General features: G+C 38.9%; 1 protein-coding gene across 1 annotated transcript; it reads right to left on the minus strand.

Moving 5' to 3' along the window:
- Positions 1-1,195: 1,195 nt before the first annotated feature.
- On the minus strand, positions 1,196-24,601 carry pnpla8 (patatin-like phospholipase domain containing 8). The gene is made up of 10 exons (XM_026919246.3): positions 24,303-24,601; positions 21,584-22,795; positions 19,928-20,077; positions 17,033-17,184; positions 16,795-16,889; positions 15,429-15,600; positions 15,208-15,265; positions 14,901-15,095; positions 4,762-4,957; positions 1,196-3,579 (listed from the first exon to the last, which is right to left on the minus strand). Exons 2-10 carry the CDS (start codon positions 22,736-22,738, stop codon positions 3,305-3,307), a joined length of 2,448 nt encoding a protein of 815 aa, XP_026775047.1. The 5' UTR covers positions 22,739-22,795; positions 24,303-24,601; the 3' UTR covers positions 1,196-3,304.
- Positions 24,602-25,795: the final 1,194 nt, after the last annotated feature.

Genomic DNA, 25,795 nt, shown 5'->3' on the forward strand with positions numbered 1-25,795 from the left:
TTGGTGCTTGGTGTTGTTTTCTCTAAAGGGCAAGCTGGAATATAATGATACCTGTGACATTTATCACTTTTCTTGCTCAGACAATATATGATTCATTGATCGTGCTCCAAGAAAAGATTGATTTTTACAAACTTTAGATAGGGGGTCCAGGACAATAACAAGCCGGCTGAAGAGGTGAGCTAACACAAGGTAAATAAAAGCCTTGTCACACTGTTTAATTAGAGAAAGCTCCACTCATCGTCTCACAGGATATTGAAGCCAAATTGCAGTGAGGGAGGACAATTGTTATAAGTCAAATAAAGTAGCTTACAGGATTACAGCAGAGACAGCTGTGTTTGCATTCGTGATGCAATCTGTCCTAGAAACATGGGAACCTCGCATTTCGAAGCAGACCAAACCCCTGTTAACAATATATAACACAGAGAAACCTGCTGTCTGTCTAGCTTGTCTCTCTCTCTCGCTCTCTCCAGTTTTCTGTCTATGTCTGTCTCTTTCTCTCTACACATGTATCTCACTGTCTCTGTCCTTCCCACTCTGTCTCTCTCTTCATATAAAATATCTGTGTTTCTGTCTCCACATCTCTTCGCCTGTCTCTATCCATCTCTCATATATATATATATATATATATATATATATATATATATATATATATATATATATATATATATATATATATATATATATATATGAATATATACATACCTAGAGAGATGCAGATATCTCTTTTATGTTTCTGTTTTCTCTGTCTTTTTGACTCTCTCTACGTCTCTCTACTACTCTGTCTTTCTCTCTGCATTTGTATCTGTCAGTCTTTATCTCTACATCTCTGTCTCTGTTATTCTTTCTGTCTCTCCAGCTCTCTCTCTCTTTCTCTGTATTTAAAATCTACATCTTTCTCTGTCCTTCTCTCTTTCTACATCTCTGTTTGACTGCCTCTCTCTCTCTCTCTCTCTCTCTCTCTCTCTCTTTCTCACACACACACACACGCACGCACGCGCACACACACAATTACAAGATTACATCAGATGATTAAAAATCCCTTGGGTCAACATTTCTTACCATTCTACCTTGGGAAAAAGACAGAAAGAAGAAAGTCCTGTGTGATTGAACTAGCTAAAATTTGAAACATTTGTTTCAGTGGGTAAAAACAAACATTCAGACATGAAGACATGCATAAAATGCAAAGCACAAAGGATAGTTTGTAATGTTATTTTTTTATTACATCACTTGTGAGCAAGAGGTTGCAGGATAAACAATATAGGCAACTACATCAGACTTTTTTTTTTTAACCCCTTGTCCTTTGTATTCATCACTTCCCTTTAGACACCATGACGTCCCGTCATAACACCTACACAACAGAGTGTACCTTTGTTTACCTTTCATTTAAATTTCTTGATTTTATCACTGAAACTTATTCACACAGCAACTCAGGGTATGAGCTAGGTACAAGCATCACTAGGTCAGTATGGACGGAAGGAATAACCTGCTCAGAAATGTACACTTCCATGCTGACCAGTCGACTCTTTCAGTCCTAACAGCTGCAGTCACAGCTGTTTAGCAGTTTTCATTCTTCTTCAGCCAGGCACTATGACTAACATGTACAACACAACCTGCACACACCAGCGCACATGGAGAGAACTATGGCACACAACAGAATTGGAAAAGTGTTTTGAAATGATGAGGCTTAAACTACAAAAGCGGTTTTAGCTAGGATTTCGATGAGTGAGTGTAAATACTTTAAACAAAACATACAGGCTGTACAATCCACAGGTACAGTTCTTTCTTTACTTGTTATATATGGTATATCCCTTTATTAGGTTCTCAAGTCTTTAATTTGTGCCTCCAACCTGAAAAATGCCACCACATATCTCAAGCTGAGATGCTCTGGTGCGAATAAATTTTTTTTCTTGTAAATGTTCTAGGATTGGACATTTGAAATAACCAAGCAAATTAGGTTTTATGAAAAATGCTTCAAAATTTCAGCCATACACATCAAACACTGCATACGTTCTTGTTCCTTCCATTAACTTAAGCACAGGTCTCACCCATGCCAGTCACGGTATCAATTCAGAGCTACTGGTATGAACAGATTACACACTACATGGCACAGGCCACCATTTTAACTTACAAACCAGTGGAAATAATTTGGGGGAAAATTTTTTTTTTTTTTAAATTGATAAATAGCGCTAATGAAGTCAGTGTCTTACCTCTAACAGCACTGTAATAGGAATTTCCATTGAAACTCAATCATTTTAAAACATAATACTTATCAACGCCATTAGTCCTGATGGAAGATATTTAACATCCGATTGCACAATTGTCTTTCAAAGAAATACAACAATTAACTGTACAATAAAAAAAAGAAAAAGAGCTTCAGTTCAGTTAAAAGTTCTTACAACAAACTGAGGTGTGTTTACTTTAAATGTCTTCGAAGTGCACAAAAAGTGTATTGTTTACAACAGTATATTATTTGTTTAGGCACAAATAGAGTCTAATCATCGATGACACAGTATATAATTTATTACCATTTACTAATTAAGCTCTTTATGAAGACATATGATGTGGAAAACAAATGTTAGTGTATGAGGTTGTTCTGGTTATGTAAAATGCACCCAAAATAAAAGTCGCTCGGCCTCAGTCCGTGAAGACTGAATTCTCCAGTTTATACAACTATACAACACTGATCTGTGATCTGAGTATCAATGCTATCTGTTTAAAATATTTAAAATGGTATGTACGTATATACAGAACGTAAACCTGATCTGCCAATTTTGTCTCATCTTGAAAATTTCATCCTGAAATTATCGTTAAACTTCAGTTTGCAAATATAGCACACAGGGATTTGTGTCAAATTCCTACTTGTTGCCAACTAGCCAAATGAATTGAAGTATTTGTTATTTAAGCATATTTGGAAATATGCAAGCTTCTTTCTTGGATATTCCCTAAAAAGTGCTAGTTTTCTTTAAATTATGACAAACCAGTTATATAGCAGCTATGCTATAGACTCAGGGTAGATTCTGTCTTTATAGAGTCCTTGACAATAACAATGTTAGCTAACTTTTTTTTTTTGAAAATATCAGCATGTCCTGCAGATTTTGTCTGTAAGTGCTTTTATCATTATAAATAACGTATGCATGTAGATACACTGTCATAATCTTGGCAAATGTTATACATCATCCTTATAAGTAACAGTGTTTTTACACTAGAAGTAAATTGCAAGTAAATTCAGCATTAGTGCCCAGGATATCACTCTAATCATATATCACAGGAAGTGTTATCAAATTATTCTGTGACATAATATTGTCTATAGTTTTGAAATAAGTGGAAGGTCGCCGTACATGTGTGATTTGAGACGGAGCCATTCGAGCAGCCTCTGAGCCGAGCTCTTCTCCTGTGTGAGCATGCGCACTGCTAGCTTCAACTTCTCCTCGTTACGCTCGAGGTATCTCACTCCCTCTGCCAGCAGCTGGTTCAGTTTCTCGCTGCGGCTCTCGTCCAGAGCCACGTCCTCGCTCATGTATGGGTTAAAGCGGAAATATGTGTTGGGAGGCAGCAGGGCATCCAGCATGGTGTGCACCTCTGAGAGAGAGAGAGAGAGAGAGAGAGAGAGAAGAGAAGAGACAAAAGAGAGGTGGAAGGAAAAATTGGTAAGAGGAATGGTATCAAACTCATTTCATGCTTTAGATCAAGCCATTTCAAAACAACATGATCAATGAATTAAAGAGAACAGGACAATCGATCTCTCAAATTTCTATTTCTTTACCCTATTTCATGATTTCTACAGCATCTTATTCTAGCCTGTTCAGTCAGTTTTCAGTTGGGATTCACTCCTGTCAGCCATCCATCTCAAACTGGTCTAAATCATATTAAATAATAATAGTATTCCTGTCTAACTGACAGTGCTTAGACAAACCACTGAACACTGACACACTATATTCACTACTCTCATGGTACAGCATACCAAATAGGTTTTTACTACAGCAGTAATGTGCAGAAATCTTCAGTGTAAAAGTCTGCAAAGTCATCCCAAGTTAAATAACCTTTTCAAAATTTCTCACTTTACATTTGGGACCAGCAATCTCATTACACACAGACCAAGCATGACAGTGTGATGACTTAACCTGTGAACCAGGAGCGCTGTCTAAAGGGCATTACTGCTCAGTCGCATGCTCAGTTAAGCAAATCTCAGAAAATGGTTCATGAGTTAAAGGTATAATAAATGACCATCAGTCATTTATTATATCATCAGTCATCATGTCTTTGCGACTAAAACACAAAGCATAAAAGTGCAAAGTCTGTCATTAATAACTGCATAATACCTGTATGTGCTCTATAGACAAGCTGACTCCATTAACTTGGGTGGAATGTATTACTGTATCTAAATCTTATTTATTGTACTATTAGTTTTAAAGACATATTTAAACACACATCTCTGAGTGTTTAGTGCTGCAGGAAAACAGTGGGAGTGAGAAATCCAGGCCAGAGGACTGTTAATCCAAGTTTTATAAATAATCTCCATGCTTAAATCCCATTTAATCCCTAATGGAAGGCATACAGAAGGCATGACGTCTTATACGCATGCACGCTTAATCATGTGCTAAACAATAAGTACGTACACTATTCATGACTGAAATGCAACTATTCCAGCCGTTTACACACTTCCAAGACAAATGCTGGTAAGCAGCCATGGTGTAAATGAAATAACGGGCAACAAAAATGTCTCAATATAAGACTCCTGGCGCTATGCTTCTTCACACCCACCCTCTGTATCTGTTGCACTGCTGATGACGTGGGTCAGTTTGGTCTTCAGGCTCGTGTAAGTGGCAGTGTTCTTGCTGGCCGACTCGAAGCGCCCTGTGCCCAAAGAAACGACACACTGCAGCGGGGTGCCTGGCCACAGACACTGGCATTCATGGATCGCCAGAGCTGTTGGATTGTTTATCAGCAAACCACCGTCCTACAAAGAGAGAGAGAGAGAGTCTGGTGAGTCTCACCACCCTCTATTTACATACAACACACAACTTTTCTCCATAAAATCTAAAACAGTTATCACCATGTATTTACTGACATCGAGGTCAAAAGGTTACAGACAGGCAAGGTATGCATTTGGGCTTCTTAAAATAACTCCCTAATTAATATTCATTCATTCATCTATCTCAGGGCAGCATGCACACACATTTACACACTCATTCACACCTAGGGGCAACTCCGAGTAGCCAATCCACCAGCATGTTTTTGGGAAGCCCAAAGGAATCCCATATGGCAGCAGAGAGAACATAAAATGAGGAGTTTAAGGACAGCTTCAAATGGCAAGACAGGGTCCCTCATTAGTGGACTGAAGGTCAGAGGAACGGCCTCCCAGGTTTGGTGCATTCTTGAGGCATATGTTTTGGAGGAGAGGTTTGGGCCTCTGGAGTCTCAGTTCTGTCTTTTACCCCTGCCACTCCAGGCTGGGCGTAATGAGTTTGCTCGCCAAGCTAAGATCAATGTTCCCCTGGAAGGGGGTTTGGCAGTCAATATGAAGAGTGCATACAAGACAACAGCATCTTTCATCCCAAGAACTGGGAAAATGTGTCAGTGCTGCAAGGTTTTTCAGAGAAAGAAATTTGGCGAGGAGAACTGAAAATGGATGCGGGATGGGGTTAGGGGCTAGGCAATAAAATTGGAGAAAACCCAGTGGTCTAAGAAACCAAAGGAACAGTCTGCACCAGCAAGGGTGCCATGGAGTGGAAGCATGGACAATCAATCAAAAGTGTCAAGACAAAACAGCCAAGACTAAGAACAACAGATTTGATTCTTTTTTATTTACAATGTTTATTAATTCATTATTCATTCATCTTCAGTAACCGGTTTATCCCGGTCACAGTGCAATGTTGGGATGGATCTGGAGCCTATCATGGGAACACTGAGGCAGTGATGCAGGAACACGTCATAGATGGAATACCACACACACATACACACACTCGTGTAATTTAGCATAGACAATCCACCTACTGGCATGTTTCTTACTGGAGGTGAGAGGAAACCAGAAAACAATGAGAAAGCCCATATGAACACATGTAGAACGTGCACTGACAGTGACCTGAGCTCAAACCGGGGACACTGGAGCTGTGAGGTAACAACACCTCATAATGTTTAGCACTACAAAATAAAAAAATTCAGCTAATGTTGCTCAACAATAATACAGTAGTATATGCATTAATATTATTTCATAGTGTACCTTTTATACTGAATAAAAGGCACGTTATTTACTAACTGGCTTACCTGAATTTTTTTTTCTTCCCCAAATACAAAATCACTGTTCCTATAAGCATTTGCAAGGCCTTCTACAGACATGATCAGCAACCAAGCAATTGTAGTAAAAGAAAAAAAGGCTAAATCATTTCCTCAGTACTCCCAAATCATTAAGTCGAGATAAAGCTGTTGCTATGAGCAATAGCAGACCATCAGCACAGTAATTACTTTGTCAGAAGCACTTATTAGTTTAATTCATGTGAATCCAAAGTTTTCACATTTAATAAAAACAAGGCTTAATCTAGTTTTAAAATTTGGCCAAACTATCTGGAACACGCCAGCCGTTCCAGAGACGGTCAACGCCTGTAAGGCGGGTTACACCCTGTATGAATCAATAGTTAATTTACAAAAGAACTGCAAGAAATTCACAAATGCATGCCCAAGACAGAAGAAAACTGAAGAACAAATTGATCTATGTGTTAACAGAGACTTGAGAGAGAACAGAAGAGAAGGAGATGAAGAGAAACAGAGACAGAGAGACAGAGAGAGTGAGAGATAAACAAGGTTGTCACACTTGGCACTGGCAGACTTCAACACCAACGAATGGGCATTAGAGCTCTTGGCTCCTCTGAAGCTTTTTCTAACTCGCCTGTAGGGATCCATATCTGGACCAACGCCATGTTCTCACTCTAATGGAGGTATATTTAAATCCAAGTGGATTGAGGTTTGAAACAATAGTGTGCTTAATGGCAATGTGCACACTGAAAGCTGGACTAAATCATGGCACATAAAAAGCCAAGGCTGACGGTCAAATACCCAGCATGTGGCAGGGGAAAGGTTAGTTTCTTTCAGGAAATGGACTACTAATATTACTCTTTCTTAAATCAAGCAGAACGAGAGGTCATTCTCCTTATTCTCTCATGGGCTTTGGCACAAATTCATTGCACAACATACACAAATCTGGGTGGTCGACTTCTGGTGGCAGCTGTTGATGGAATAATAATTTGATTAGAAAGTAAGTTTTCATACTCCTTGCAGAATTATTAAAATATTAATAGTTTAAAAAAAAAAAAAGAGGGATTATAAAAATTGCATTCAGTTTTATTATGTAGTACTGCCATGAATAAGCTATTTCCCATGAACAGCTATCACAAAACATAAAAACAGTCGTTGATCATCCAGGTAACTGCACACAGTATTAAGAATCAAGCGTACGGAAACTGGTTCATTTGTGTAAATTCAGTTATTATTGTGTCTTGTGGACTATACGTACACATCTGTTATGTGAAATACCTTATTCGGGGCAGTACTAAATATATATATATTTTTAAATTATTAATATTTTGTAGATTCTGCAAGGTGTATGTAAACTTATAACCCCAACTGTATGTTAAAACACAATGTTTTGAATTGTGCAAGCAAAATAAACAGCAATTTGTAGCTGAGGCAGCAACACAAAACAGCTTTAACATTAGTAAATAAGAATCGAATTAGGAGTGGACTATAACAGTACAAGTTCCATCCATCCACCTATCCATCCATTTTCTGTACCGCTTATCGTACACAGCGGGGAGCCTGGAGCCTATCCCAGGGGACTCGGGGCACAAGGCAGGGGACACCCTGGATGGGGTGCCAACCCATCGCAGTATAGTAGAAGTTGATACTACAAAACACAACAAAAGAGCCGATGCAGAAACGTACAAAAAAACTACTGTAAGCAACAGATCACTTGACAGTGGTAAGATCTTAAAATGGCTGCATACAGCTACGATAATTAAGCAATATCACATGAGCAAGAGTGCGCTTATACTGAATATCGGCACGGCTGTGATTCGGCCGTGGGCACAAGGCCACAGGGCGAGTGCTGTAGGTAATCACGTCTGCTGATGATGTCGCTAACACTACTGCAGTAATGGTTTTGAACTAGGAAGTGGAATTTTAGGTGGCAAACACTCAAACGTCAAACAGTGAAAGGTCCCAGTGCCGTTATAGCAAATATACGCACTTTTCGAATGCAGATCGACCAATCAAATTAGTGGACCAGAACTAACTGTTGTATAATGTGCCACGTTTTAATAAAAGTCTAAAAGAAGGTGATTCCGTTACCAAATTAAAAGTTTGATTTACTGATTCTAACCATTGCCCTGGAGGTTTATTGCCAGTTTTGGGAAAGTGGATAGAAAAAAATGTTAACATTGCTAATACAAAGCATTTAGTCATGCACCGAAATAGAAATTCTTGGCTGAAACCGAAAACCTATCGCTGGATATTTTTTTATGTCTATAGTAATAATTAATTGTACTTTTTACACAACTGGAAATTTAATAACATTATTAATTACTTATTTTATGTTTAATTGAAAGAAAAAAAAACACACACACTTGTTCTTTCAAAAGGAAGCTACTTCACAAACCTGTGCTAACCAGAAATACCCCAGAACTTAAAATATAAACATATTGTATATTGAGCAGGATGGCGTGCTTTCAGGTGATTTATCTGAAAGCATGTAATAATAACAACCGGAATAATATTTAATGAAGTGAAGTGTGTGTGGCTATAGGGGTGTAACAACGCAACGATCCAAGTCGTCTGATTAATTTCAAAGGCAATGATAGAAAAGAATCAAGGCAACAGTCATAAATCTCCAGATTGAATGGAAGTTAGAAAATCAAATCATATCGAATCGTATCGTAGCAGATTCAATGGTATCAAAAAAATACTGAATAATTGCGTTAAGAATGGAAATCGTATCGTATCGCGTGGTAGCCTGTGGTTTACACCCATTTGGGGCTGTAAGTGTCAGCTTTATATTGTTTAATGTATATTTTATTGGTTGAGGTATTGTTATGATGATGCCTATTAATTGTTTGCATTAGCTCTTGTCAAAGTGTGGTCAGCCAGGGAGGTTTTAGATCTCTTCTCCACTTTTAATCACAAGAGGTTTTTGTGTATCTTCACATTATTTGCTTTACACGTCACACAACCATTTTCTTGAAAATTTCACCAGACAATACAACAATTTCCGGTACACTCAAAACTAAACAAAATAGCATGTTTATCACTTCCCCTGAAGATACTCCACTTTTCTAACTACCTCCATGTCTCAATTATTTATCTCTACTTCTGCTAGTCTTAACATTTACCTCGACGTTTGCTATCCACCCCTCCACAAAGGAAATAATCAAATCTTCCTAAATATGGACAATAACCTCTGATCAGTGCAAGTCTGCATTTATGTTTTTCTTGCTGCGTTCTCTCTCTTCTCTATGGACAGAAGGCTCTTTTGAGGGATTGCAGAACAAGTGCAGATGTCCTCTCTTCACCGACACCAGCACAGAGAGCATTCCCAGGCATAAATCTATAACCGTGCAGTCAACGACCTCAGCAATTAGCAAAAGATCTCCCAGTGTCTTGGCAGAAACAGTAATGGTATGCTGTGAATCTCTGATGATCCCAAGCTACATAGATTTAAGTGGAAGAACTTAATGAAGAAGAGTTAGGAATAATTAAACCGTCAAGCAGAAGGTAGATTTAATGCAGATTTCTGCTTTCTTTGAAGTCTATAGACCAAAAGGCATTTCCTCAAGCTAAAGAAAGAGAACTATGCACACTCCAGGCATCTTATAATAGAAATGCTCCTCTATATCCTGTGACCTCACATTCCTAGGATTCTTTACCATTAAATTCAAACAATATTGATACATCCTTTATTTATGGGTTATAAAAGCCCTCTTCATTCCCATGTAGTGTAATCTCCTCCTGTAGTGTAATCTAGCATGGCCCAGTAATGAAAAAGAACACAAACACATGTGTGTTCGTTCGAAATTCAAGCAAAGCAATTCAACATCATCGCCTTCTAGCCACACTAGCAAATAAAACACTAAAACACTGCTTTAGTATGATGGACAGCCATGACTCTCACTTGATTGCTTGGGGCAAAAGGTCATTACACGCAACATTATGCAATTACTCTGACTAGTTCTCCACTGTAACCTTTGACCTGAGGAGGCGGAGGCTTCAAATGAGGTTCAAGTTGTCGTCATAAAACGTGAGACAAGAAGGTCCCATCTGGGCAAGGCAGACCTTATCCTCAGGCTAAGACCACACCAGGAAATGAAGCTAGATCATGGAAGACTGAAACACGCACATAAATATGCATGCATGCCTAAGCTTGATATTAAACCTCTTGTCTTTTGGAATCAATTGTAAATGAGCACTGGTGGTGTTTTTATTATGGTATAAAATGCACTCAGATTAAAAAAAAAAGATTAATTTCACACTATCAAATTGCAAATGACTAATTAACTCTCTATATATACAAGTGCACCCCATAAACCACAAATAAAAATGAATTACACTGTGAAGCAGATTTTCCTTTGAGATTCATGCATTATAAATCACTCAATGTGGGTGAACAAAACATCAAGAATAAAAATGCGTGCAACATAAAAAAATATGGCTGTCTTAGATAAATCATTTCATCTCCATGTTGTGTGTGAGAGGAACCATCTGGGTTATAAGTTTTCACCATGCCCTTAGGCAGTCAATATAATCAACAAACATGTCTAATCTCTACGGGCGTCATACCAGAGCCATCAAGCTGCACCGTGGGTGTGTTTTAGCCCAGTAAACATTCGCCTGGCAGCCATGAGCCTCCCAGCATTCAGTGTTCAAAGAGTATCTTAAGGAAAAAAAAATGGTACAGCAATCTCAGAATGCACCCATTTTAACAGCTAAGCCAATAATAACTCATAAAATGGTTGAACTGGGACAGAGCCTTGAGAATAATGCAGACGACTTGAAGCTCGAGGCTTTAAGAGCCGAGGTGAGGCTCAACTTTCACTTCTCCTGGGCACTTTCTAAATTCTGCCTTGAGCGTCTTTCAGCTGAGCGAGGGTGCTGACAAACAAGCTAACAGCCTTCATGCCTGGATGCCGCTATGGCAGAGTCCATGGCAACTGCTGAAAGGACGCCATGTTGGGCATTCAGAACCAACTTCCTGCCTCTGGGTCTGCCATGGTATAAAGCTTGCATATGTAAATGATGCAGAATTGTTGGGGAAGATGACAACTTGCCAATGCCAATCTGCTTGAAAGGTGATGAGTCTTTCATTCTTTGATTTGTAGGACAGTTTACGAGGAAGTGAGCTAAGTGTTAACAGTGTTACATCTATTACATTTCAACTGTCACCTAATTAGACACTTACTTATGTAAGGAATAACACATGAAAGACCGTACGGTTATAAGTATAACAATAATCCACGCCAGGGTGGTGTGATATGGCAAGATGCAAAGCAGAGTGCCGTTACCACCATGAATTGAATTATTTTCCTATAACCACATGGTCTGAAGTGTGTTACTGCACTTATACCACAGCGATGGACCAATGATTACAATGTTTAATTTATTCACGAATGACATATTGCACATTTTAACAATTTAGAGTTGCATGTAATGTTGTGGAACTTCCGCAAGACAAGTCAGTTCCTGTCATCACTTACATAATACAGTAGCTGTGATAAACATTCGTTCCCTCACTAGCATGTGCTTTTCTCCCTCTCTTTCTTTTACAGAGAAACCAGAAAGCATAAATCAAGACATTATCGTGCTTGGAATCTTTGCAAAGTACAATGGCTGTTAGTAAGCACTCTTACTCGCAACTCTTTCCATTAACGTTAAATAAATATCTCCTAAAAAAAACTTCCCCATGTCAATAATTATACATTTTCTGTTAAACAACACCACAATTTTTTAAATGTTTATTATTAGTCTTAGATCATGTGGAGTGCCCACCACTGAAATCCCTGTTTATGAGCTAGTATTATTATTATTATTTGCTATTATTATTATTGACAGCAAGGTATTAGAATAAAATCTGCTGTTTATTATCTATTTAGATTTGAGAATTCAACTGCACTGTGGTATAAATAAATATATAAATACATAAATCTAAATAATAAGCTCAGATGCACTGTGTGGAGTTGAAGATATGACATGGCCAGTAATATCAAGACAAGTGGCTCATTGTGCCGTGATTGCTCTGTGGGCATCAGTGGAAAAATAAGAGGACACCATAAGAAACACAGCGTTACCTCAGAGCTTTTGCTGTGCTGAAAACCAGTCGGATGCTTTTTAAAAGCAGTAAACAGAGAACAGCAGGGTCCACCAGTGTCTGCACCTCAGAGCTGAACTTTGGGTTTAAGAAGAAGGCCGTCAGTGGAATAATAGGGCACTCAATACCATCTGACATACCATCTAAAAGAGTGTGGGAGGGCCCTGGCACCAGCAATACCAGCAAGAGCAAAAAGGACCATTGTGTGTATGCACATATTGTGGGAAATATGGGAAGGTGGCATTTAAAAGAATTGATCTGGTGTATAACTATTAAGCATGGCACATCAATTGCAATGCCATAAAGATTCTTGTGTGAGAGTTTCTGTACCTGTACTCTAAGTGGCTCTGAACTGCACTGGCAGGATTAGATTTATTTATTTATTTATTTAGAAGAATCCAAAATGTAAAAACAAAATATGCACTAGGACTGTAATTCAAACTGATATTCATTTATTAATTAATCTGCTAGGGCTGTGTTCAGCCGATGTCGATGACTTAAGTCCAAAAGTTATGTCAGAATATTTACCTGGTGAAAGATACACATACTCACACTTGGGTTACACAGATGATCCATCGATCCAAAAACCCACTGAAGTTCAGAATCACACGTAATTGAGACATGTTCCTCTTTCACTCAAACTCCAACCCATGTCCGTAACTCTCAGCTTCTGAATAGCACACAACCCTGTGGTTATTTCTGTAGAGATCTGAATATTGATGTGTGCAATTTTAATATCAAATCCTCATTAACGCAGCTCTGAATACGGCCCCTAATAAATAAATTAGCAAGAATATTTAGGATCATCTGTAGTGGAAGTCTTGACTAAAAGTACCTCTTGAATTAGCTGCTTCTTTAATGAGTTTTGGTTTGCTATGTGGTTCAAACTCAGCTTGGATAAATGTCAGGCTCGTGAAAAAACGTGCTCCAGTTTCTTAAAGTCAGAGTGTGTGCATAATGAGTATATATCTTTATCATACAAGGAGGAAATCCCTGCTCTGCAGGGATCCATCAGCAATTCTCTTTCATTCCACTCCATCCGTCCCACATGTTCCAATTAAACACACAGTGCTCAGCTATAACACCTGCTCTGTCACGATTTACTCCGAGAGCAGATAAAGCAGATTACTCTAAATACAGAGTAACCCTTTTTTATTTATACAGATAGTGAACATAAAACTTACAATGCAAGATGTCAGAATTTTATAAATATGCCCTGTATGTTAGAATAACAGAGCCTCGACGGAAAAGCACATATCCTGTGATAGGCCAAGCTTGCACTAAGATGCTGTTTGCCAAAGACAGCACAAGTCTTAAAACAACGAGAGACATGAGAGCTTTTCTGTCCAGTCAGTTTCCTCTGTGTCAGTCTCTTAACTTCTAATGGACTAGAAGTAGTGCTAGTGATGTTGCTTAAGTGGTCCGCTGTTTTTGGTTAATTCATGACGGACATCATGTCTGCAAGTCTCTTCCTCTCTATCTATCTATCTCCCTTCCGCAGTCATGTCTTGACCATTCCCTGCAGATGCTGACACTGCAATAAGGACCAGCACCAAATGATCTACATTAGTAAAGGGAAGCCGTAAACAGTAAACACAAGTCATGTTCATCATATATGATGAGTCAGCACTGGGATGGCTTTCAGGAGAGTCTTCTGAGAATTTATTGAAAAACCACTGGCCTCTGCCATGATGCTTTATCTGATGTTTATTTCCTAACATGCTAGAGCGATTCGACTCTGGACACGGCGAAGGACACCCACACCCACGGTGAAATTAATGCATTTTGTCACATTTGAAGTTATGAGAGAAGTGAACTTGGGTGATGATGTTTAATGCTTAATTAAACCGATGGCATTAGCATCTTTAAAATTTCCGCACTCACGGTTTTCAATTTCCAGCTTCTGTTACGAATCATTGGAAAATTTAGATGTCAAGAAAAATGAATGTGAACTGGACCAGAGGTTTATGTCATAAGATTACTCACTTTAATTTTACTTCATAATCCACAAACTATAAATTTACCAAACTGATGCTAAAGCACTCGGACTGGGCAGCCACATGACAGAACAAAGCAAGCGCAGGACGATCGTTTTTTTCGAGACTTGGCATTGTACAGTGAGTGACTGTCAGCACAGTGGATGGGCAGGGCAATAAATGTGTGATAAGTAATAAATAAATGTGTGATAATTGTGGTAAAGATTATTTATGTGATCAAATTAATACCAGGACGATCAAAAAGGTACGCGACCTACTAGTGGGTCTAACAGCATTGACACAGAAGACACTACTTAGTTGACTGAATTGAGATTTGTTGCTTCAAATATTATGTTTCTGTATGAATCCTGGTTGAGTTTGATCTAAAAGAAAACATGGTCATTGCACTAGGTGCTGCCAGTGACCCCAGGGCAGCCGTTTCAAGTCAGAAAGAAAACTAGCAATTTTTGGCAATATGAGGCAAAAATAACAACAACAATAAAAAAAAAATAAAAAAAAAAAAACCATTTAGGTGAACAAACAGCATATAAGGAAAACTATGAGATGCTAGGTCATACCTGGTGTAAATCATTGCCCAGTGCAAACTCCTGGAAGTATCCAGGAGCAGCTGAGGAAGCTCGGATGGCCTCCCAGAGCTTGTGCTGGCAGCCGCCTCTGTAGTGGGAGCGCACGCCTACTGGCAAGTTGTAGTTCCTGAAAACGTATGCCTTTAACGGCGTGCCCTTATTTACTACCGTACTCACTGCTGCCACCTGTTAGAGATGATATAAAAACAACACAGCTACGTCACATCATGGCCCAGTCAGAACAAATCTGAATAAATTGAATAATTCGAACCTGAATAATCTGTTTTCATATACTAACCTTAGGACAATCAGGGTTTCTTGAGGTTTCAACCAGAAGATCGGAGCCCATTCTTTCCCTGTAGAAAAATCAGCATATAAAAAAAGGATGTAAACTGAACACTGACAGCATCGTGAATTTAATACATGAGCATAGATGGATCTTTCAACACACACAATGACCCCAAATATCCAAATCAAAACTGCATATTTTGTTTTGCAGAAACAAATTACACTACTCACTTCAGAACTTTCTCCCAGATCTCACTGTCATAGAAGGCGTGATTCCAGCCCATCTTCACGGTACCCACAATGACATTCTGCCTGAAGACATCAGAGCCCAGCTTTCTGTACATCTCCTCACACTCACTCAGGGGAATATGATACACACCCAGCATGAAGCCTAATATTGCACCTAAGGAGAAACACACACAAGCATCAATGTACATACTAGATATAGAAAACAGAATAATGTTTAAATGATTCACTTTGGCAAGAACTGCCTGCCCTGCTAAGTGAATAAATGTGAACAGAAAAAAAACGATTCCTCATTGTCTGGAGAGCAGCTAGCATATCAGATATATATTATATTACCATTGTTGTCTTTATGTCATGTCCTTGTCATTATCTTATTGCAAGGTGTAATATCTATAAGCATAACGATTCTGAAATAGTAAACACTTTGTGTATGGAAAAATGTGTCCAGATTAAAAATGGACACACAAATTAGATTTGTTTGTGTTTGATAAATGAAGCTGCTTGCTTGTATCCAGTAGGTTTTAAGTAATTTAAACACACCAGGTCAACTTTTGATTCAAGTACACCCCTCATGTGACCAACTGCCACTCCGAGGCTCAATGCCAGCCCCCCTGGAGGAGTAGCTTTCATAAGAAGCAGACCTGGGGCAGCATTAAGGGAACGTACCTCTTATGCACCCACACACACACACACACACACACACACACACACACACACACACACATCATGGCACTGGTGCTCTGCCAGTGTGGTTGAATGTGCACAGAAAATCCCTAAAATGTCTCCATCCTGTACTTTCAAAGGAGATTATACAGGCTTTGGCAGCGTCCATGATTTTGGAAAAGGATCAACAGAGTATTAAAATAGATGCTGAATACACTGCAAAATACATTTGGGATCTGGTTACTGCAGATTTCCCTACTGCGCTTCCGAGGGTAAGAGACAGGATAATCTGAGAAAGCTGAATTCGTCCTGAATAATGCTAAAAGCTCCCCCTGGTGTTCATCAGGTGAACTGCAACAGATCTCTTAGCCATCAATACAAAAACGATAAAAATGACAAAAATGACAGAACGAATGACAGAATGAAAGTTTATAAAACCATTATCACCGGCATACATTGTGTATTTTCAAACAGACTGACACGTATCAGGATAAATGTCAGAGTTATATGCTACTGATACGTTTGGGGGAATCACTTTCTCTTGTAAGCACAATGTACTCAAATATTAAACAAGGCCAACCATGCAGAGTTTGCAATCAGTCAGAAGACGTCTTAACTACAGCTATGCATTATTTTTCACAGGAAAGTTTTCATCCTCATACAGAGATGTAAGGAAATGTTATCTTACCTGTGCTCACACCACAAATGTAATCAAAAAGCTGGTAAATTGATTTTCCCGTCATCTCTTCCAGCTTTTGTAAAGTCTGAAGTGCCACCAGTCCTCTGAAAGGAAAACCACACACACAGACACACAAAGTGAACTTTAAAAATGCAGTGCACAGCACATCTTGATGCTGAACTTTTTTCTTCCTATTGCTGAGCTTATTTTGGAGTTCTGAGTTTACTGGTGAGGTTAGGCTGCATACCTTGTTCCTCCACCATCGATGGACAGGATGCGGATCCCTCTACTCTTCACCGGGTCAACGTAGCCCACCAGAGTGAGGGCCTCTCTGACAGCCGCCTTTAGAGCCGCATCATTAGCCTGCCTCAGGCGCAGCAAGCATGGAATCACCTTCTCCTGGTGAGAACAAAACCAATACCATTTAAAAAAAAAATTAAAAAATTCACACTTATTAGAGGCTATGCATACACATTTAATACAAATTTCATACTGGAAGGTGAAACTCTTCAGCTGTCTGCTGGAGATCTGCAGGATAGTGCCAACATAGATGGACAGTGGAATGACTAGACCCCCAGTCCCAGCTGAAGAGAAGCAGCCCCATACCATGGTGCTACCACCACCATGCTTAATACAAATTTCCAGATAATGAAGACAATCATTTTATTATTGACCTAAAACTCAACTTTCCTGAGAGTCAGCAGAGATAAGTTCTGGACACTTACTAAACACTTACTCATACATTATTATGTAGGAGTAACACAACAATAGTAACCTAAACAGTACAACATGTAGTCATACTAGTAACACAGCTGAACTGACATGGACACGAGAATTATCTGAACAACAAACACATTCACAAAACCTACCACTACACAGAACTAGCATTCACTTCAGTCAGAACAATGCACTGTTTGCACAAACACATACCAATGTGTAAAATTACACTCAGTAGCCTGTTAAAAAAATTAGAAGAGTTTACAGAACATACACCGACATATACACTCACTGTCCACTTTAAGAACACCTGTACATCCATGTAGTTATCTAACTAATCTAATTAGTTGTTTTTGAAGAGCTTAATAAAATGATACCTACTGATACTTTAGTAATTCACAGAGGTTACTTAAGACGTTGGATTGAAAAACAGATGCTAGTTCTCACGTACTTGTATTAGTGTTGTATGCATATGTTATTAGACATAATAGAATCTACATGAGTCTAATCTAATCCATATACAAAGCCTAACTCCAGCTAAAACTGTAAATATTAACTTAAATCTAAACCTTTCTATGACCAACACAATATTTCAAAAGAGACTTCTGTTAAAAAAAATTAATTGAGGACCACTAACACGTATAGTATCTCAGCCTGTAGTACAACACTAGAGCTAGGACAGGATAAAAAAAAAAATTATGGAATGAAAACTCCGTAGCCAAATAGCTATGTTCTATTATATTACCATAGAAACTTTTTCCAAAAATACAGAGTAAGTTAACCAGCTAGTTACAATAACCAAGACTGAACAATGTGCCAGGAGAACAATCTCCTCCTGAACGTCAGCAAGACCAAAGAGCTGATTGTGGACTTCAGCATGAAGCAGGAGAGGAGCTACCAACCCCTCACGATCAACGGGACCCCAGTGGAGAGAGTGGATAGTTTCCGGTACCTTGGTGTTCACATCACGCAGGACCTGTCATGGTCTTACCATCATAACACCCTGGTGAAGAAGGCCCGACAGCATCTATATCACCTTAGACACTTGAGAGACTTCCCTTTAAGGTACTAAAGAACTTTTACACCTGCACCATCGAGAGCAACCTGACAGGAAGCATCTCAGCCTGGTTTGGGAACAGCACCCAGCAGGACATTATGCACATACCTGCACTTTTTTCTGTACTGTCGGACTGCTGCTGGATGGTGCTGCCACCATCCATATATGTATGTACGTATATATATTATATTATATATATATATATATATTTATCACACACTTCTACACTTTTTTTTAAATCCCTTCATATATTTTTTTTATGCATATATTTTTCTATATTTTCTTTTCTATGTTGGAACAGTTGGAACAGTAAAAAGCATTTCACTGCAAGTCGTACTGTGTATGGTTATGCATGTGACAAATAAAATTTGAATTTGAATTTGGCTATGTTTCTGTTTAGCTAACATTAGGTAAATATCTAGCAGCTAGCAGGCCAGTGATGTAGTTAAGGTCATACACACGTTATAGATTTTTACTGAGCTGGTTGTGTATATGGACTTCTAATGAATACATGATGATTTATCAGGATTGCCGCAGCATTTTTAAAATCAAATTCAATGCTTTTTAATGTCTTTTTTAAGACCTAGACAAATAAAAATTAATATTAATCAAAACAAGAATGAAACCAGATAAATTCAAATATGTGAGCAGGCCTGAAAACACCCCTATGTTCTACTCCATATAGCTCTGAAAACGTTCTAGCATTTTCAAGTTCCCCAAAAGTGAAAAAGGAAAAATGGCACGAAAGGATACGTGACCCAGCGGCCAGATTTCTAAATCTGCCTTAAATCTTAAGTTCAGAATTTAATACCTAATAGTTCAAATTTAAACATATTTAAGCCATTTTAAGACCTTCAATTTCAAAAAGACTTTAAGGATCTGCGGCAACCATGTCGATGGATAGGAAAAAAAAAGTATCACATCAAGCTAGCTAATATTAAATGCTAGTAATGTGCCTTATTTATCAAGCTGGATACAAACGAATTTATTCATAACAAAAAAGAAAGCTAGCCAACACAAATCCATAAATTAAGACAAATATTTCATTTCATTTTATTCATCATCTTTTAATGCTGTGCAACACTTTAGAGCTTATAAAGCCCACTTCTGCCTCTGAGACATTCCTTTATTTCACTGTTTAGTTGCCATTTTGTGCTTTCACTCCCCGTGAGCTTTACCTTTTATGGAGTTTAGAGGGCAGAACTAAATTCAAATCAGTCATAGCAATGCACTTTGAACTTTATGGGTAATTGGCATTTATCAGCATACAGGTGAGTATGAAGGAAATCTGATGCTTACGAATACATTTACGCACTATGTTACTAAAAGAGTTCCATACACAAACTTTGTCCTTTTTGAATGCCTTACCTTGACAGCCACGAGCCTGGTCTCAGGGAACTCCAGTAGATGGTAGCTCAGCTCCTCCACCCTGCTGATATAAAGCCTCACGTCTGATGCTCTGCGCAGGGCTTGGACCAGCGCTCGTGTCCGATTATCCACACTCACCCGGGCAATGATCTGAGAGAGGGAAGAATCAGTTACAGTCAATCACTAATATTATAATTTCTTTAATACTTTGCTGAATTCAAGAAAGTACATTTGGCTTCTACTTTAACAGTTACGAAACTCTTCTTTTAAACATCACATCACAATTAAATCAGTCATCAATTACAAAACAGTGTATAGCATAATTTTTTAGCTGCTTTCTGATCAGATGGATTTACCACTGGCATGTGACATGACGTGTGACATGAGCCACCGTGCTGATATACATGCATTCCTCAGTCTATTTTGAGAGCTGGAATGAAAAGCGTCATCATATACTGTTGAAACTTACGAGGTTTTACTTATTAAAGAAAGCAAATGCCAAATGTAAAGCTTTGGGCACAAATGCATTTGCCTGAAAACCAATGTTTGTCAGTTAACAGTTTCATTATGGCATGTCTCGAATTCAGCTCCATAGCTTTACACCACTCTATTTCATTAGACAAAATCAAATATTTCATAATACATTGATATTTATAGAAGTGGGGGGAAAAAAAAAAAAAAAAAGAGAGAGAGAGATTATTTTTTATTTATGGCCGTGACACAGGACTTTTATGTGTTTCGATAAGGGAATGTCTGTTTACAGATAAACACTCCTTACAAAAAGCGACATAAGCAGAACTATAATACTATATGAAGTACTAAAGAAAAGCCTAAAAAAAAGAAAAGTCATAAATACAGGACAATTTTTTTTTAACTCCAACAGCGAAACATAAGATACTACGGTGTAGGTGCAAGAACCAGTGCCTTATCAATACCACAATATCAAAGGTCCTTATCAATACCACAATATCAAAGGTCCTGTTTACAGCAGACTCTAGGAACTAAAGGTAATAATATAATTGCAACAAATAATAATAAATGATACGACTAGTCAGAAGGTGTTGATTAATTTTCCATAACAGCAGCTCTGACAGTAGCTCCAACTGCAAGGTTTATATTAATGCACTCGTTCTAATACGTCATCGTTAACTTAAACAGAGACCTGGACTATGGTGGACACTCCACGTAAACAAGTTTTTAATCGTTGATATGGTGAAGTTTTCTGTTAAGAGATGTTTATTTAAATTTTCTGGAAGGAGTCTCCAGTGTCAGCACTTGGTAACAGTCAGAGTTGAAGGTGTAACTTTGAATTTTCCAAGGCACGAGTCTTCAGGACAGAGAGCTTTGAATTTTGTCGTTTCTCTGCAACATGACAAGCTGCGTATTAACTTCGCGAGAGAGGAAACAGAAAGACTGGTGAGGGAACGGCTGGTTATAGAGGCTATAAAAGTGATAAGAGGAGCTATCTGGATTCGAGGACGTTCCACAACGTTAAATGCAAATATAAACAAATAAAAAATATGACGTGTTCTTTAATTTTAAATCATAGTTGTTGGCAAATTGCTAAAACATTATAGCTGTTATTGGATAATAATCAATGTCAGGGTTGCCTTGTTATGTTTTATTACTTAATTATTAACCATGCAGGTTCTGTACCTTCTCTCTTTGAAGCAGCAGTCTCCTGGCCTTTTCCTCGGCTGCTTTCTGCTCTTTACTCTCCATTACTTCCTTCGGTTTTGAAGCAGCGTCTTCGGGAGGAAGAGGTTTATCCGTTTCTAGTAGTGCACGCTTTGGTTCTGTCCTAAACCTGGGAACCAGCGGGGCAATGTAGTTTCCTACAAATGCCTGGACGGTAGGCTTGTATGTCAAGTAATGTCCTAGGCCTTTTTTGGGTGACAAGGAAGAACCTGGGTCTGAGACAGGAGCAGATGATTCAGATGGTGTCTGGTCTTTTACACGCACTTCAGACGGCTGGTCCGAACATTCTTTAGCCTCTTTCTTCTTTTCTTGATCCATAGCGAAGCTGCTAAAATAAGAGTTTACATGGTGCGCCAGGTAATTATAGGTCTCATCTAGGTTGACACTGAAAGAACCTGGGTGAAAGAGATGTGTATTCTGTCTGGAGGATGTGAAGCTGGTGGGTGGAGGCGCTGATGTAGCTGGTCCGTTTGCTTTAGAGGTCTGAGACTGAGATTTCTTGGCTTTTACTTCCTCTTGGACATACTGAACGGGGACAGAGGAGGTTTCAGGAAGGCTTGTGCTTGTGTTTGGTGGTGAGGTTGCAGGCGATGATGGAGGATGAGATACAAGCGTTGGTGTCGATGTAGCCAAAGCTGATCCACTCCTCTGATCTTGAAGAGGTGTTGTGTCGGCACCTACGGCGCTGTCTCTGGCACTGGGTTTGAGCCGTGCTATCCTGGAGAAAATCTCTGCTTGCGTCCCACTCACGGCTTTTGATACAGATTCCAACGTGTTCTTGAATCGTGACATGCGATAGCTCTGGTCGGTGGAACCAAGGCAGGCTGAGGTACTGAAACTGGAAACGCTGGTGTACAGCAAAACCCCGTGCTTGAGGGAACTAAATCGGCAGGGACATAGTTTCCGAATGCTGCTCTTCTGGCTGAGCTTCCAGTTATGGTGGATATCTCTGAATCTGTAGCTCAGAGGTCTTCTGATATGAAGTTGACCAGATGGATTATGAGACAATGGTGAGACTGAGAGAGTCACAAACCTCTGGCCTCGTGTGTACCACAAAAGTATCGCCTTATTCAGAGACAGTAAATGTGAATCTGAAACCCATATAATAGTCATGCCTTCATTTCAGTGAAGTTAATGATCAGAAAACACATCCTTATATTGCAGAGATGCCTGTGAGGAAAAGAAATACTTCTTCAATTCTTAACCCTGATCACACAGACATAATCATGCAGAATGTTTGCCTTTATTATTGATGCATAATCAGTAAGTCTCAAAAATGAGTTGAAATGCGAAACTATTAGTGTTTAATGAACTTTGATCATTTTAGTCAACACATAAATTTAGGACTATGCCTTCAGGATTTGCATATTATTCTTTTTAATTAAAAATTTAATCTTGGCGTCCAAGATTTATTTTGCAAACGAATTCTGAGTTGACTTTTTGGTTAATGTTCCCACAATGCCATTCAACTACCTGCTGATAATGGCACCCTGACTTCATCTCTGCCTAAAGATAGTGATGCAGCAGCGCTTTAGTCCTGTCGAGCTCTCTCACCTCATCTGTACACTCTGCTTAAGTAAATAAGGCTCCAAAACTTCAACTTTCATGCTATTACATTCATGCTAATGGACTTTTCATTAACATGAAATTGAACATCTCTGGGAAACGGTCAGTCAGAAAAGAAGCTCCTACTCTTTTGTTCTTAGGATCAAACAGCAAAACCTGACTGTTATCCCTTATGTTTGCGATTCTTCTATTAAACGCCACTGTAACTGCACCAGGACTCACAGATCTACTTCGATCCTGACCTGGGGTTACTGTTGCATGTTCTGTGTCTGCGTGGGTTTCTTCTGGATTCTCCGCTTTCCTCCTACCTCTCTGGTTTGGTTATGTTAAAATTGCCTCTAGGTGTGAAGGTGTGTGTGCATGATGCACTGCGTCCCATCCAACGTCCCATTCGGGGTGTATTCCACGCCTCACGCCCAGCGTTCCCAGGCCAGGCTCTGGATCGCCGCCAGGATCAAGCGGCTACCGAAGATGAATGTATGAATGAATGTAACTGTGCTAGCCCCCGTGTGATGTCAGAGAAGCACACAAGTCCTAACTTTCCAAAGGAATAATAAAAATACAGCAATAACCAACAAATGAGCTCAAACATTTCACCATAAACATACTGTATATGTTTCAGGCTGGATCTTTCCTTTAACTATCACCAGGTTGGTGTCCAGCTGGAATTAAGAGCTTCTAACTTGTACACTGTAGACCATTAAGTAACACAATGTTATACAACAGCACTGTATTATTGATTACACACATTTAATGTAGAAAGCTAGTTAAATACTACACTACTGACTCACATCAACTTATCCACATCTCCTGTAAACTGTATGACTAGTTAGATTACTTACAGCAGTTAATAACCCAACAACTCAGACAGTTTAATCAATAAGATGTAGTTAGTTACCAGGTGTACATTATCTACCAAGAAATATAATAAGAAATCTGGGTTCATTTTCCAGTGAACTAAATAAGCAGTCAGCTCCTAACTGGCTAACTCTGCCAATGCTGCTAAGCTAACAGGCCAGGACAGGACAGGACACTAGCCTCTCTTTAAGTGTGTATATTAACCTCATTTATATATATAAACAAAATAATCAGACAACAATCTGAGACATACCTGTGTAAATAAACGTCGCTCTGAAAGCATTAAGAGGCGAGCGTCGCCATATTCAGGACATTCGAGCTGACAGTTTCTCTGCAGAAAAATAACATCCAGGGGAAAAAAAACAACGGTCACATGATTTGTCTTCTCGCATGTGATTGGCTCCTGACGGCGCCTGACTGCAGAACCGAACGCTGATTGGTTAAAATGAATATCCCCTATATAAATGTCATTGTATACAGGCTGGACCAATTGTGTAACCTGACTAAAATAATACAGTATATATGAAAGTCCCTTCTCTCTCTTTCTCTCTCTCTACCTCTCTCTCTCTTTTTCTCTCTCTCCCCCTCCCTCCCTCTCCTTCTCTACCTCTCCCCTTCTGTATCTCTCTCTCTCCCCCTCCCTCCCTCTCTCTCTCTCTCTCTCTCTCTCTCTCTCTCTCCCCTTCTGTATCTCTCTCTCTCCCCCTCCCTCCCTCTCTCTCTCTCTCTCTCCCCTTCTGTATCTCTCTCTCTCCCCCTCCCTCTCTCTCGCTCTGTATCTCTTCCCCCCCCCCCCCCCCCCCCCCCTCTCTCTCTCTCTCTCTCTCTCTCTCTCTCTCTCTCTCTTTGTGTGTGTGTGTGTGTGTTTACTGGGTTTGTCCCTTTTAAAAATGTTCACTGCTATCCCTATTTAGAAGCTTACTATAGAGGAATTTTCAATTTTTATAACAGGGCATTGTATTTTCTTGATTAAACGATGAATAAATAATATTACAGCAAATGTTCTGTAAAAGTCTTTAATTTTTAATTAAATTCTAACTATCCAAAGCCTAGATTTTTTTTTTGTTTTATAATATATGTAAATTTATGCATATTTTGGTATACTTTATCTATTTCATTTATATATACACAAACACACACACACACACACACACACACCACTGCTACTGGGTAGTGAGGAAGGTAGATAGGTGGGGTAGGAGGGTGGATAAGCCGACCTCCAGTCTACCATATTAGCCCCAGTACAAAATGTCATAGAAGTTTAATTTAGTCTTAGTCTCTCCTTTTTAATAATGATTGAAAAATTTTTTACTTTTTTTTTTTTTACTTTACTAGTTTGGAGTCCTGTTTTTCTTACAAATTACAGAAGATCACACCACAATTACATAGAAGGTTAAGCATTCATTTTTACAACAAAATTCTCACCTGACTTCTACTGAAGAAATTTTGTTAATTAATTAATTAATTAAATCTACCAGATCATACTGAGCTACAGGAACACTATCCCACTTTCCTCATGGATGGCTGTGTAAAAAAGAAAAATAAAGCATTAATTTAAACAAAGCAGTTCTTTATTCTGACACAAATATTATATTTCATCAGCAAGCATGATTGTAAAGTCTTACCCATCATGGGATCGACACCTCGTCACACAGCGGTACATGCCCAGTGGCTGTGTCATCCTGTCTAGGCTGCCCCACTTTAGCCTTGGGAGTCTTACCCATCATGGGATCGACACCTGTACAT

The sequence above is a fragment of the Pangasianodon hypophthalmus genome, chromosome 9 (assembly GCF_027358585.1).
Source record: "Pangasianodon hypophthalmus isolate fPanHyp1 chromosome 9, fPanHyp1.pri, whole genome shotgun sequence".
NCBI lineage: Eukaryota > Metazoa > Chordata > Actinopteri > Siluriformes > Pangasiidae > Pangasianodon > Pangasianodon hypophthalmus.

Excerpts from the sequence above, each read along its gene's own strand:
- pnpla8 (XM_026919246.3), bottom strand. The coding sequence starts at position 22,738 with ATGACTATTATATGGGTTTCAGATTCACATTTACTGTCTCTGAATAAG. Across the intron at positions 20,078-21,583 it reads TGCTGCTTCAAAGAGAGAAG|ATCATTGCCCGGGTGAGTGT; the intron begins GTACAGAACCTG and ends TCCCTCTCTCAG. Across the intron at positions 4,958-14,900 it reads TGGGCAATGATTTACACCAG|GACGGTGGTTTGCTGATAAA; the intron begins GTATGACCTAGC and ends CTCTCTTTGTAG.